The 14504-nt window shown below is 38.7% G+C and overlaps 3 protein-coding genes across 3 annotated transcripts; 1 reads left to right on the forward strand and 2 right to left on the reverse strand.

Moving 5' to 3' along the window:
- The first annotated feature begins 567 nt into the window (after positions 1 to 567).
- On the forward strand, positions 568 to 2799 carry LOC110772891 (uncharacterized). Its single transcript, XM_021977379.2, has 2 exons — positions 568 to 1380; positions 2078 to 2799. The coding sequence occupies exons 1-2, from the start codon at positions 929 to 931 to the stop codon at positions 2520 to 2522; spliced, it is 897 nt and encodes a 298-aa protein (XP_021833071.1). The 5' UTR covers positions 568 to 928; the 3' UTR covers positions 2523 to 2799.
- Positions 2800 to 4203: 1404 nt separating this feature from the next.
- LOC110772875 (thioredoxin H2) lies at positions 4204 to 5203 on the reverse strand. The gene is made up of 3 exons (XM_021977356.2): positions 4979 to 5203; positions 4717 to 4839; positions 4204 to 4611 (listed from the first exon to the last, which is right to left on the reverse strand). The coding sequence occupies exons 1-3, from the start codon at positions 5114 to 5116 to the stop codon at positions 4480 to 4482; spliced, it is 393 nt and encodes a 130-aa protein (XP_021833048.1). The 5' UTR covers positions 5117 to 5203; the 3' UTR covers positions 4204 to 4479.
- Positions 5204 to 6753: 1550 nt separating this feature from the next.
- On the reverse strand, positions 6754 to 10951 carry LOC110772868 (glycine-rich protein). Its single transcript, XM_021977351.2, has 4 exons — positions 10046 to 10951; positions 9777 to 9952; positions 7546 to 7620; positions 6754 to 7426 (listed from the first exon to the last, which is right to left on the reverse strand). The coding sequence occupies exons 1-4, from the start codon at positions 10728 to 10730 to the stop codon at positions 7037 to 7039; spliced, it is 1326 nt and encodes a 441-aa protein (XP_021833043.2). The 5' UTR covers positions 10731 to 10951; the 3' UTR covers positions 6754 to 7036.
- Between the last annotated feature and the right edge of the window lie 3553 nt (positions 10952 to 14504).

Raw genomic sequence — 14504 nt, forward strand, 5'->3', positions numbered from 1 at the left:
TTTTTGGTCTCGATGCCCACCCCTAATATCACGTAGGGAAGTTTCTCTTTTCAAAAGACATTGTTAGACTTTTGAAATGCAAAGTAGCATTGACATTGACAATAACTCCTTGTCCAATAAGCAAAAATAACAACTAACACCATTTGCATTGCTTCTTTCGTAATTCAATCAAATTCACCACTTGACTTGCCAGCTGCATTATTATTAAAAGCCACAAAGTCGGTCGACACCCCAAAATTACAACTATACTTTACAAAAGGAAGAATAAAATGGATCACATACTCACAATGTCACATATAGCAAAGCTTGAAAAAGGAAAGGGCGGCGTAATGAACAATCAATAATTAAATTAAATTAAATTAACCAAAGTTAACTAAATAAAAAAAAAGTAGAAAACGGTGTCGTGTTGTGGAAACATTACGTGTCCAAAGATGGCGGCCACTATCACTCATTGTATGTACCTCATCACCAGCATCAACGACCGACCAGAATATGTGCAACTGTAAATATTTTCTTTTAATTCTTAAAAAAACCAAAAACAAAAAAAAAAAGTCTACAAAGATACTTGTTTCTTCAAGCTCCCCCCCACTCTGCACGTTGTGGTTTTTATTTAATATTAATACCCTCTGTGTCCTTCTTGCTCCTGGAGCAACCTACCTTATCGACAACAACAACACTGAGGAAACGCGTAACAAACTAAGCGCTCAAAAATCTCCACACTCTAAATCTAAAACTAGAAAAACCGCGTTTCGTTTCGTTTGGGTTTTGCTCGCCATGCACTTTCACAACCGGCCTACTCGCAGCTTTTTCTCTCCGATTGCCCCCATTTCATAATTCTGGTTTTTGAAATTCAAACCCACAGATATCTACATTCTTCTCTTTCAATTCACAGCGGAAAATTAAGCGTAGCCGTTGATTGGAGAATCAGATGGGCGTGGACTTCTACAACGTGCTGAGAGTGAACCGGGACGCGACCCAGGAGGACCTGAAGAAGGCGTACAAGAGGTTGGCGATGAGGTGGCACCCGGACAAGAACCCAGTTGACAACGAAGGAGCAGAGGCCAAGTTCAAGCAAGTTTGCCAGGCCTACGATGTCCTCAGCGACCCCCAGAGGCGTCAGATCTATGACATCTACGGCGAGGAAGGGCTCAATTATGGTGACCCAGATGATATTTTTGCCGAGTTCTTCGGTGGATCTGGGGACAGAGACAGGGTGTTTAAGAAGAAGAACAGCGTTAATGGTAGTTATGGCGGTGGTGGTGGCGGGAAAAGTAAGAAGCTTGCGGCGATTGAGAGTAAGTTGGTGTGTAGTTTGGAGGATTTGTACAAAGGGACCAGAAGGAAGATGAGGATTTCAAGAACTGTTCCTGATGAATTTGGGTGAGTGCTCTAATCTCTCTCTCTGTCTCTCTCTCTCTCTCTGTTTTTAGGTTCATTTTATATATTTATATGTGGGAATTGCTGCAAAATTTGTTTTTTCTTTAATTGGGATTTGGAATTTTTGGAAAATGATGTGTTTGTATTGTTTCCTAATCTAGAGTGTTTTTAGCATGTTGACTCCTTCGCTGACTTTGATTTGGTTTGATCTAAGCATATATACATTATAGGTTTAAAATTGGATCGAGCAGCTTTGTTTTGCGTAGGTGTTTGAGTTTGCTAATTAATTAAACCAGACATTTGGAGATGTTTAGCTGATCTTGACTTTTACTTTTGAATGATTTTTTATTTATTTATAAGTTATTGATTTGGGGTGAGATTTCATTTTGTTTGTCTCCCTCCTGTAAAGGGAAGGGAATTAAGGCCTCATGAAGTTTCTTAATTTGAGAAGATTGTCCTTTTTCGTTTTAATCACTTAGCAATCTAGTAGCTTGCGAATTGGTGCTGAATTGATGATTCTTTGGAGATTTAGGGTTAAGTCCTGGGTAGAAATCTACAGTGCAGCCCTCAGTTTAGTCTGGTGTAACCAAATTTCTTTGTAATAGGCTTGTAGACATTTAGTTAACTAAAACATTTTTGCCCTTGAGTGATTCTGTCCTCTAGTTCTGTTTGGTCTAATGTTGAGAAAACTCTGTTGCAGTAAGCCGAAGACAGTTGAGGAAATCTTAAAGATAGACATCAAGCCTGGTTGGAAGAAGGGTACGAAAATCACCTTCCCAGAGAAAGGCAACCAAGAACCAGGAGTCTCTCCGGCAGATCTTATATTCGTGGTCGATGAAAAACCCCATGGTGTTTTTAAGAGGGATGGGAATGACCTTGTGGTCACTCAGAAGTTATCTCTACTCGAGGCTCTCACGGGGGCTTTCGTCAATCTGACAACCTTAGACGGAAGGATTCTGATGATCCCAGTGAGAGATATAATTAAACCTGGTCATGAGGAATTGATCCCTAATGAGGGAATGCCCATCTCAAAAGATCCCACCAAGAAAGGAAACCTCAGGATCAAGTTTGACGTCGTCTTTCCATCGAAGCTGAGTGCAGAACAGAAAAGTGATCTGAGAAGGGTGCTTGGTCGAGCCGATTAATTCCTAGTTTGATCAGAGTTCATGCCTAACTTGGATGCCAAGTCCATCAACTCTAATTGGCAAATTAAGATAAATTTTGTAAATATTTAATGTTTCCACTGCTTAATTGTGCATACTAGGAAGCAAAGGTTTTAGGGTTGGATGGGGCCTTCCATTTCAAATTAATCAGTGTAATAGCAAAATAGCTATTAGTCCTTTCCTTTTTGAGAATGATGGAAAAACCATTTGTATAATGTGTTTTTTTTCTTCATAAATGATGAACTGGTTTTAGCTTCAAGCTGCTTCTCTCTCTAATTATTTCTCCTGTTAAGTCAAGCTTGTACAGACTTTGGTCCATGTTCATATATTATAAGTCAATCTGCTTGAATTCATTGCATGTTGTTGTCTCTGCTTGACCGTTGGGGTTGGTGATGGTACAAACATTTAAGTCATGCTTATTTAGAGGGCATGGCATATTTTTCTACCTCCAAGTCCAACGTATTGATTGCTATGTCTTTAAAAGTCATAGTTGAATACCTCTGGACTTTTAAACTCATTACAACTCTCTTCATTCTTTATAAGTCTTAAGATTATGAGAAATTGAATTGAGGATGAGTTGGATTGAGGAGAATTAGATTCCGGATTCCTATTGAAGTTGTTTACTAAATCATATGAAATTGGGATATGAGTGATTCTAATTACTAAAATATCCTCATTATTGGGTTCAAGTAAATGGCAAATTTGGAATTTTTAAAATTATATGAGGATATAATGGGTAAAAAAAGATGAATTCCTAATGGGTTAGTTCTCCTGGAATTAGAGTACCACCTCCCACCCAAGAATTGAATTCCTCCAAAATCAGATTCAATTCCTAATTTTGTGTGGGCCATACTTACTTTTTAATTTCTTGACGTGAAGTAAACGCATGAATCCTTCATAGTTGGAATTCAATTCCAAATAAGAATGCTAATTCCTAATTAGGAAACGCACCAAGCTCCACCATTAACCCCTTCTGGCCTGCATTTTATGAGCATCACCCTTTTTATTCCTTTTTCTTTGTGGTGGGATTGAAAAGGTGATGCTCAACGTGTGCACGAGCGCCAATGAATATACAATACCATAGTGGTAGGAATCTCACGGAGTGCTTAAAGTACGAATATACCTACTTTTTTTATATATAATAATGATGAAAAGTTGAGAATTTTTTTGATATTGCGAAAAAGAGATTACTAAACCAAACGTTAGCTGATTATATGTAAGAATCATGTGAAATCCATGAATTCAATATGTATTATTGTAGGGATCAAATTTGAGATTTTAAAGCAAGTTGTGATTGCATTGAATTGGATAATTGAGTTCTAGTAATACTAGTATTGAGTGGGATTTGAACCCTTCTCAAAGGAAGGAGAGCAAGAGAAGAGAAGCCACATACCATTTATAATTAAAATCAAAGTGAAATAACAGTTGATAAATACAAACACCATAACTCCGCCATGCATGAAAGAAAGAAAGAGAGGGGATGCCCTTATTGTTTTCTTTTTCCTTTGTGGCCGCCTAAAATTTATTTTCTTAAAAAATAAAAATAGAAAACTAAAACTATGGCTGCAAGGTTTATTCATGGGGCATGAGTTTTTGCAGTTGGACTATGTAATTTTGCCTAGACAAATGTATAGTGAGAGAGGAAAAACCAAAAAGAACAAAATTTATTAAAAAGTAAAAGGGAGTAGGAAAATCAGCTCCCTATTTATATCATATATAATATATAAATACAAAGGGTAAACAAATTGAGGGGACCCTGAACCACATTGGTCCCTACATGGCTCCGCCCCGGGATGGAGACACCTTATTCTAGCTTCCTTTTTTATTTTTTTGTTGGCTTTATTTCCCCATCATCATATTCCCGATCGATCGAGCTTAATTTCACTCACAGCATCAGCCATCAGCCATCAAGCTTCTTCATCCTTCATGGTGTTTTATTTTATTTCCTGTGTTTCTCAATCTTCTTCTGGAGTTCCTCCTTCCTGGCCCCCACGACCCTATCAATCACGTCCCCTTTCTTCACAAAAACAAATGAAGGCATTGCCTGCACACCAAACTCCCTAGCCACATCCTACATATACACAATTAATATCAATCGCTCAAATCCTTATTATTATTATTTCAATAATATAGAAACAAAAATTCATGATGCATAAATAAATGAAAATATATATACCGATAACTCGTCTACATCGAGCTTGATAAACTCAACGTCTGTGTATTTATCAGCATACTCTTTCAATGTTGGCTCCATGGCTCGACAAGGTCCACACCATGTTGCCGTGAAGTCTATCACCATCTATATAAGTTTTTTCATCAACACCACCACCATGCAAATTAGTACAACAACAACAAAAACTCAAAGATTATGTGTATATATATATATATATAAGAGAGAGAGAGAGAGAGAGAGAGAGAGAGAGAGCGCTTATAAATACCAGTTTGTTGCTTTCTTTGGAGGCATTGAAGTGAGTGTTCCATTGGTCCTTGGAATGGAAGGCCATGATGCGAGACTTGTTTCCGCCTGACGAATCATCATCGGAGTAGTCTAGAACGTGTGATGAGTTGTTTCCCATTTTCTCTTCTCCTTCTTCTTCTTCTTCTTCTTTGTTTGATCAAATTAGTGAACAAAGAAAGAAATGTTGGGGTATTTGTAAGTGGTGGGCAAGGGGGGTTTATATACTAGTTACATAGTGGCAGTGGGCAAAAGGGAGTTGTATGATGACCTATAACAAAGAACCCGATTCGTTGCATGTTTAACACAACTACCATTTTATTATGTACACTGCTCATATATTGTCTTTGAGAACAATTGTTCCAAATCACTGCACTAGTGAGACTTTTTTCATTCCAACGGTTTTTTAAAGTTTATATTTATGAGTTGATTTGAGGTTTATTATTGGGCTTTACCCTTCTTTTTAATTGACCAATATTATTACCTTCAATGGTAAAAAGAAGGAAATTATGATCTGACGTCAAAAGAAATGAAAACAACGTATCAAAAGTAAAATATGTTAATGGAGAACTTACCGCAAAGAGAAAAATGGGATAAATATATTCTCTCTCCATTAGCATCCAATTTAAAACTAAAAGTCAGCGTAATTGTAATTAGGGCCCTTTTTTTTTTACTACAGTGGAGCAAAACAAAAAAACAAAAAGAGCATCTTGTTTTTTGTACTTTACAGGTAGGGCTCCCATGTTTTGCTTCGTCCGAGTTGCGCGCCACCCATGCATGCACATAAAGCAAAAGCGACCATACTTACCACCCACAACGCCAAACCACAAATGATAATCGCTTTTGGAAAAAATATTTATGTTAATCCAATCACAGGGAGACCCAAATTGCGGCTGAATACCCATAATAACAAATACAACATGTTTTTCTTTCCTTTTTAATTTTATATTTCTTTTGGCTAGAAACATCTTCATATTTCATTTATGATTGAAGTTTAAAATTTTAAATTTAAAAAAAAAAGAAAAGAAAAAGCCAAAATATGAAGACCACTAAAACTGAAAAAGTTTTATTCCTGTACCAGAGACTGACATAGGATAGGACTATACTGGGACCGATCTGAAAAAGTTTTATAATTTTTTTTTCTTCCAAAGATGAAAAATTGAGTGATAATTTGTGGTGTTAGGACTCATTTGATTTTCAATTCGTTCCTTATTGGTCTCTACCTCCCACCAATGAATCAATCTGTTTATTCACAAGTAGATATGCTTTTGAAGATTATAAACAAAAGCAATCTTGCTTTGAGAGAGAGGGGGGCCAATTAAAGCCAAAAACGCATAGTTTGGCATCTCATTCGCTGATTAATTTATTTGGGCGACGTAGAGTAGGGGGTACATCTAATCTAAATGGACTTTGTAGTAGACATGAATCATGATCATACTTTACCCCGAAATCAAACCACGATAGTTAATTATAAAAAATAAACCCTCATCGGATGTGTGTTGGTATGTGTTGGTATGGTTGGAGCAATTGCCCGCTTAGGAAAGGTATGGATTCGAATTCTAGCATTCGTGTAGTACATGTGAGTTTAATATGTTATCGCCATTCACAATGGAATTGTCAAAATTCTATTATTAGACAAACATCAGCATATAGGGACTGTAGCGGTCATGGCCACCATCAACCATGAACATATGCCACAGCAACAGATTCATTTACCAGGGTCTTTGAGAAATGATATAATTGAACTACTCATAGGGAGAAATCTAATCATCAGGCAGGCAGGCACCTGCGTTAAATTAAGTCAAATCATGTCCCAAAAATACTGCAACATGTTACCTCTTTCAAAGTTTTTGACCACAAAATGCATGAGCTGAAACTACAAAAGACCAAAAGACGTCCTGGATGGTGAATTCGTCAACAGCAAAACCCACAGCCAAACAATATTTCATGCAATGCAGAAAACGTTTTCACCCCCACCCCCAATCACAACCCCCATTATAAAAACTAGTAAAGAAGCATCCTATGGAAACTAACAGTATTGTCATGATGCAACTCCAACGTTGGCCGAGTTATGGCCATCTTGAGCTGCGGAACCGTGGTGGTTGTCAGAGGGCCCACCACCTCTACCGCCCCTTCCCCTACTGTTATAGTAGTTCCTTGGATAATAATTTCCAGGCTGGTCATAGAACTGGTTGCGGCCATTCTGGTAGGGTCCACCTCCTCTTCCACTGCCCCGACCTCCACGGCCATTGGTGTTTACTCTACGCCCACCTCCACCACGACCACCTCTTTGGTTTTGATATGGCCTGCGTGAAAATTGCTGTTGCTCGGATTCTACATCTCTTTGATTGTACTCTACTTCTGTTTCTAGCTTGGCTTGTTCTTGTTGAACCGAGACAACCTCAGAAGGATTTTCTGTTTCTAATTCATCCTGTAAAGCAAGAACGTCCCTTATTTCAATAAATAAATAAAAACAATTTCTAGGAAGAATTGACAGTAAAATGCTAAAAAAGAAAGAATGACTGTAGAATGCTAAGCACAGAGCACCACCTTCTGAAGTTCCTCTGTGCGACTGGATTGGTTATCACCAGTCTCGTTTCCTTGAAAATTTGCTGTGTCTTCATCCTACAGAGCATATATAGAAAATTCAACACTTATAACTTGACCAATTGCTATTGCTCAGTTAACAACAACAATAACAAAATCAAGTAATCAAATATATTATAAATAGGTGTGACCAGAAACAGCATAACAATGGAGTTGAAATAAAGATAGCTATCCCATATGTATCGTCAAAAGGAAACAAGTAAACATTGCATGCTCAAGTTGTCATCCATACCATATTAAACAAAAAAAGGAAAGATATCTTTATATCTTATAAATATATAAGAAAGAGAAATGCATTAGACAATCTTGATTCAAAGTTTTGGATAGATCTCAATGCACTCGTTCAAATCATCTCTCACATGCAAATAAAAAGAACTCCAAGGTAAACTAAAAAAGATGCATTGTACCCCTGCCTATTTGTGAAAAGTTACCCCTATTTGAATTACACCACCACTACCAACCACAACCCCCCTCTCCCACGCGCCCTTCTTCAAACCTCTGACAAGTATGGTCAATACAGAAGTTAACTTCTTGCAGAATGGAAGTCAAGTCTGCCTCCGAACTTGTTAATCATATAATTTCAAACCTCTGACAAGTATGGTCAATACAGAAGTTAACTTCTTGCAGAATGGAAGTCAAGTCTGCCTCCGAACTTGTTAATCATATAATTTAGGTAGTGGACAAGTTCACATACATCCTCCACAAGTCTCAAGTTGCATTTAAATCAAAACAGGCACAATGGGTTCAGGAGAAATGCAGTGGAGCTAAGGACCAATGCCAAAGCAAATAGATTAGGCTGAAATACAACAGGCGCATCACTAAAATGCACCCTCTGGCAGCAACCAGACGTACTAAACTAGACTGAAATATAACAACCATAGATTCATGAGCAAAAATCCCTAAAGGGAGCGGAGTGGGGAGTAGGTATCATCAACTTCTAGCTCTCCAACAACATAATCTTTGCAGAGCGCGCCCCCCCAACCCCCCCCCCAAAAAAAAAAAAAACCACCAGACTACTTTAAATAATATGGCTCAGATTCAGTCGAATGGGGTTACAAAAAACTAAACATTTTAGATGGCGGCAAAGTTGTACATGACATGTTATACAAAGTGAGATGGGAACCAACAACTACCTACCCCAAAGGGCTAGAGGGTTCTAAGCATATACACATCATATCAAATATCTTAAAGAGTAGTGGAAAAAGATAGAATTGTTTTTTTAAATATGTGTGGTTCAGCTGTAAAGGAGATAATGAAATTTCAATTTCACAACAAAATGCATCAATGCATGTTAGAAATTTTTTAATGATCATTGGGCATAGCATTCAGAATAATTATGACTATTGTTGTCACACATACAAGAAGCACATAAATTTTTCACAGATCATGTTTGAGGGGCAAGGGCACACAGACCCACAAATGAATGCTCACAGAATGACAACTTCTGAGCCTTCAAAATAAAATACGACCTCAGTTGAGACCTAATTCTGGTTGTGGTTCAAATAATCATAGTTTCATGTAGCACTAAATATCAATCTGCACTATTCTAATTTATGTTGGTCAGTTCAACAAAGAAAACATCTTTCACTATTTCATTGTTTCCAAAATACTTGCATCTAGAAGGGAACATAAGCCTCCAACAACTCATTACTCACAGTAGTTAGTTCCTGAGATTGTTCTACCAATTTCCAGCTTCCAGTCAATTAAACCCTCTTTACACTTATGATAGACACTACTATGCCCCACAGAAACAGAGTCAGATCACCACATCTTGCACTTCAACGTTTCCATCAACCAACAGAAAAATATAAGCATGAATATAAGAAGACAAATGTTCTTAAAAAGAAAAGATGGTCCACAACTCATGCTAAATTGCCCACATAACATGTCTAAGTTTATGTGTTCTGAGGCATAGCTTGTTAATCAACCAACCCAAATATACCATTTCTCAGAGATTTTCTTTGCTTATATCATTGTTTAATTTTTCTAAACATAATTCTTTCGATGATATGCTGAACTAAGAATTAAAAACAAAATCATGACTTCAAATCATGCATCACAATCGAAACACACAAAAGATCATAATGAACTAAGCCCCAACATTGTTATTGGAACAACACAAAGCAGACCCCATATCACAAGTAGCCAAAACTTAAAACTAAATCAAGTTATACCTTCTGCTGGAAGTGTGCAACTTCACCTTCCACCTGGACAGGCACCTGCACCTGAAAAGGAGCATAGTTCCCAGCAGCAGCTGCCGCAGCAACTTCCACTGGAGCTTTCATTTCCGGCGTAGTAGTAAAGTAGACCGAAGCCATAATCTTACTAAGTCTCTCTCTCAAGCTCGCATCTACATAAAAATTAAACCTTAAATGTCAGAGAATCAACCACATAATTTGCAAAATCCAACTAAACATATTTCACAAAAAGATTGAAACTTTACAAGTCACACTGGCATTAGGCTCAATGGGTTGGTCCGACTTAGCGAGCCAAAGCTTGGCGTGCTCGATGCAGCGCTGCAACGCATTCTTATGCGACAAGCTGGAATCGACGGGCCGCGAGATCAATAACCCACCGAGAGTCGAAATCAAATCCAAGTCCCTCGCGCCGAGCATCTCAGTATCGTCGTCGGTGATGGTATCGTAGGTCAAGCAACATTCTCTCTCGTGGGTCCTGGTCAGAATAATCCGGGTGAAGTCACTCTGCGACTTGACATCGAACAAGGAACCAAAGTAGAGTAGATTCAGAAGCTCCTCGACGGAGGCACCTTGACGGTCGTCAGATTCAGTGGGCTGGGCGACATTGGACTTGTCGTCCTCTTGGGGTTTATCATCCGAGAGTGGTTGGGTGGAGGCGGAGACCTGGTGGCGGTGCACCGCGAGGTCATGCTCTTCGGTGATGGCGACGGAGAGAGGTTGGCGAAGCTTCTCGAGCTCTTCGATGAGGACGATGACGGCGGGCTTGGAGCGGAGGACCTCCTCTTGCTCCTTGTTGAGGACCTTGCCTTGGGAAAGCGCCTCCTCCATCTGGATTATGCGGTTTTGTTTCTTGCGTAGCGCTCGGATGCGCTTGTTGATGAGGCTGAGGACTGGTCCGTCGGAGAGGTCCGAGGCCGCGGTGGCCGCCATTTCGACTATTGGGGGGGTTCTAGGGTTTTCTGTTTTGTGGTGATCGGCGAGACGCACCACCAGGTGGCGCTGGTGGTTGTGGTGGTGGTGAGGGTTTTGGAGAACACGAAGCGGCGGGAGGGATTTTAGGGAGCGAGAGAGAGAGAGAGAGAGAGAGAGAGGAGGGAGGGAGCTGAAGACGAGTGAGGGGGGTTGGGGCTTTTTGGGGTTTGGAAATTCTTGATGCAAAAATTAATAGGAGATTTTTAAGGTGAGTTTGTAGGGGCACAACACAAGTCTTCTGTGATAATGGGTTGGATTCATGATAATGGGTTGTGCATTTTGTGGCCCATTTCAAACAAATAATGCAGCAATTTGAATATGGAAAACTAATGTTTTATTTTCTATTTTATTGGTTGGAACTTGGAGTCTTTGAGATCATACCTAAGAGCGACTCCAGCGGTGTGCCCAAGCCTCTGTCTGGGGGGGGGGGTTTGGGCCAAAATCTTGTTTCCAGCGGCAAGGGCTTGCCCTGGCAGGAGATGGGCCCCACGAACCCAGGCTAGCCCTCAGGCAAGATCTGCCTTAGTTCCAACCTCAGTTTGCTGACGTCATTAATGATGTCAGCAACAACAAAAATTGAAAAAAATCTACAAAAAAAAAGTGAAAAAAATTTGAATAATTATTTAAAAATTCACCAAAAAGTTCTGAACTGTTTTTCTATAAATACCTACCATTCTTCTTCATTTTCAACACAAAATCCTCTTATAATTTCTTCTCCTTCTATTATTTTTCATTTTCTACACAATTTTCAACACATTCAATACATCAAACAAAATATAATTAAAAGAAATCTTATCCGAAATATTCTCAAAGTTAATTCTTTAGGATTTAAAAATAAAATATTATCCGAATTAATTATTGAGGTAAAAAAATTTGTGAAAAAAACAAAAAAATGAATAGTAATTGCCCTTAGCCATGGCAACGGATGGAAACACAAAATACTATTTGCAAGGGCAACTACTATTCACCTGAATAGTGGCTGCCCTAACTCCCCCCTTGCCATGGCAAAGGGCAAATGGGTGGAGTTGCTCTAAAAAGAGAAAAAAAAGAAAAAAGAAACTTGAAGTTACAACATTAGGATTGTGTCCCATGGTCTTACAACGAATGTAAAACTGCCTAAACGGTGAACTCGTGACTCTTTAAGTCTTTGATTGCTTTAGCACATACGAGCATGTCAACCCCAACACCAAAATGGGGAAAAAGGCCCCCCATGTGAGCCCAGGAGGCCTCCAGCGTGAGAGAAGAAGCCCGGGCAAGCGGTGGGTCCCATCAACCCTGGCAAGCCCACGAGCAAATCCTGCCTGGGCTACAGCCCGAAGGCACTGACGTCAGCGAGCGGCAGTTCAAGATTTTTTTAATGTTGGCGTGTGAATTTCACGTGGCGCTTCCTGGATGCTGCGAAGAGGTTTTTTTTTTCCCCAGAAATCCGACGGCCCTCGTTTTTTTGGCCAAAAAAATTCCAAAAAAATACTAGATTTTTTCCCCTATAAATACCTATCAATTCTATTCACTTTTCACACCAAATCTTCATACAAACTCTTCTCCTTCCAATATTTTTTCCATTTCACTCACATTTTTCTACTAGTTTCCATTTGTATCAAAAAACAAATGGCCTCTTCTGTCGAAGCCGGAGGCGCTTGGACTACTGTGTAAGATATTGTGTTGTGTGAGTCTTGGGTGAAAGTTAGTCATTGCCCAATGTCAGGCAATGAGATGAAGTTTTCTCATATGTGAAGAAAAATTCATGAAGAATTTGCTGATAGATCCGGTTTAACTTGGACGAAAATGGCCTTGCAATCCAAGTGGAAAATTTTGAATAAAGAGTTAGGGAAATGGAGGGATGACTTGACAAAAGCGAGGGACAACATTCGAAGTGGTCAAAATCTTACCAATGAGGTAAAATATTTATAATTCTCGTTTTATTCAATTTAACGTAACTTTTTTTTTCTTGCATATTAAATTTATATTTTCTTGCATTTCTAATTTATTTATATTTTTTTGCATAATAATTTTTTTGCATGCATTTGTAAATTGTTTATATTGTCTTACATATTTATTTTTTTGTTGCATAATCATTTTATTTCTTGCATTTCTAAATTGTTTATATTTTGTTGCATAATCAATTTTTTTTCTTGCAATTCCAAATTATTTATATTTTGTTCCATATTCATTTTTTGGTTGCATTTCCAATTATTTATTTTTAATAGATCGTACAAGCACAAATGTAGTTTGGTGCCACGGGGCAAGGCAAAAAAAGTTTCCATAGTCACCAATGTTGGGAAATTGTGAAGAATTGTTCGAAGGGATGTGATGAGAAGAAAACTTTTCCATGACGATGGACCTAGCAATACGGATTGGTTAAATGATCAAAACCATTAGGTTGGATTGAAAGATTTGCCATATGTATTAAGAATTGTTGTATTGTTTTCCTTTTATTCAATAAAAAAAAAGCATTAAATAATATGACTATTTATTAAAAATATTTGCACATGAAAACAAAGTTTAATTAAAAACAAACCTTATTTTATTTGCAAACAACACACAAAGCAAAGCATAATTAAAAGCATAATTAAAAACAAAGCATAATTCCAAACACACCACACACAAAATAAAGCAAACTTGAAAACAAAGCATTAATCTTGACTTCATCCATTGTGATTGCCTTTCATTTCCCACAAGTGCTCGATTAAGTTAACTTGACGCCTCTCGTGAACATACGAAGATTGCATTTCCTGGTAACAATTAATCATGGGGTTGTTGAATCGACCATCCCGAAGTAACGGTTCGTGCTCCAATGGATGTCCATTTGGTCCCATCGGCTTTTCATAAATTCTTGTCAAGGCCGTGTTCATGGGATCCGATTCGAACACCTCTGGACATAATCATACTCATCCTCCACAATCATATTATGGAGGATGATACAAGTCATCATAATGCTCCGCAACACCTCCTCATCAAACATCCAAGCAGCACTCCTAATAATACCCCAACGAGCTTTCAAGATACCGAAATATCTTTCCACGTCTTTCTTGTTACCTTCTTGAAAGGCAGCAAAGCTTTTTTCCTTCTTGGATTGAGGATTCAGAATTGTTTTCATGAATGTCGTTCACCTAGGATAAATTCCGTCGGCAAGGTAGTACGCACTAGAGTATACGGTATTGTTGATTTCGTATGTGATCTGGGGGGAATGACCTTGCAATACATCGTTGAAGACCGGGGATTGACCAAGCACATTGAGGTCATTCTGAGATCCGGCAACTCCGAAGAAGGCATGCCAAACCCAAGTGTCGAATGAAGCTACGGCCTCTAGAATTATACTTTTTTGGCCCTTTCGATTCCCATAATCTCCATGCCAAGCAATTGGGCAATTCTTCCACTGCCAGTGCATGCAATCGATGCTTCCAATCATTCATGGGAAACCTCGAGCCTCACTTTTTTGCAGAAGCCTTTGGAGGTCCCTAGGCGTAGGTTTGCGAAGGTACTCCCTCGTGTAGAGATTTTCTACTGCATCACAGAATCTCACCAAGCACTCTAGGATAGTTGATTTTCCCATCCTTGCAATCTCATCCACCTGCTCTGCAGATGCCCCATAAGCAAGCATCCGCAAAGCAGCTGTAAGTTTTTGCTTCGGGAGAAGACCCAAAACTCCAACAGCATCATACTTTTCAGAAGTATGTGTCGTAATTACAAATATCATGCATGATTTTTTGGAACAAATGTAGCTGCATTCTA

The sequence above is a fragment of the Prunus avium genome, chromosome 1, assembly GCF_965620075.1.
Source record: "Prunus avium chromosome 1, drPruAviu1.hap1.1, whole genome shotgun sequence".
NCBI lineage: Eukaryota > Viridiplantae > Streptophyta > Magnoliopsida > Rosales > Rosaceae > Prunus > Prunus avium.

What these genes read in the sequence shown, in the direction of transcription:
- LOC110772875 (XM_021977356.2), bottom strand. Translation starts at nt 5,116, where the DNA reads ATGGGAAACAACTCATCACACGTTCTAGACTACTCCGATGATGATTCG. An exon ending in CCAAAGAAAGCAACAAACTG is followed by an intron (nt 4,840 to 4,978) that starts GTATTTATAAGC and finishes AAACTTATATAG; the next exon opens with ATGGTGATAGACTTCACGGC. An exon ending in TCGATGTAGACGAGTTATCG is followed by an intron (nt 4,612 to 4,716) that starts GTATATATATTT and finishes GTGTATATGTAG; the next exon opens with GATGTGGCTAGGGAGTTTGG.
- LOC110772868 (XM_021977351.2), bottom strand. Translation starts at nt 10,730, where the DNA reads ATGGCGGCCACCGCGGCCTCGGACCTCTCCGACGGACCAGTCCTCAGC. An exon ending in GCCTAATGCCAGTGTGACTT is followed by an intron (nt 9,953 to 10,045) that starts GTAAAGTTTCAA and finishes ATTTTTATGTAG; the next exon opens with ATGCGAGCTTGAGAGAGAGA. An exon ending in TTGCACACTTCCAGCAGAAG is followed by an intron (nt 7,621 to 9,776) that starts GTATAACTTGAT and finishes TATGCTCTGTAG; the next exon opens with GATGAAGACACAGCAAATTT.
- LOC110772891 (XM_021977379.2), top strand. Translation starts at nt 929, where the DNA reads ATGGGCGTGGACTTCTACAACGTGCTGAGAGTGAACCGGGACGCGACC. An exon ending in ACTGTTCCTGATGAATTTGG is followed by an intron (nt 1,381 to 2,077) that starts GTGAGTGCTCTA and finishes ACTCTGTTGCAG; the next exon opens with TAAGCCGAAGACAGTTGAGG.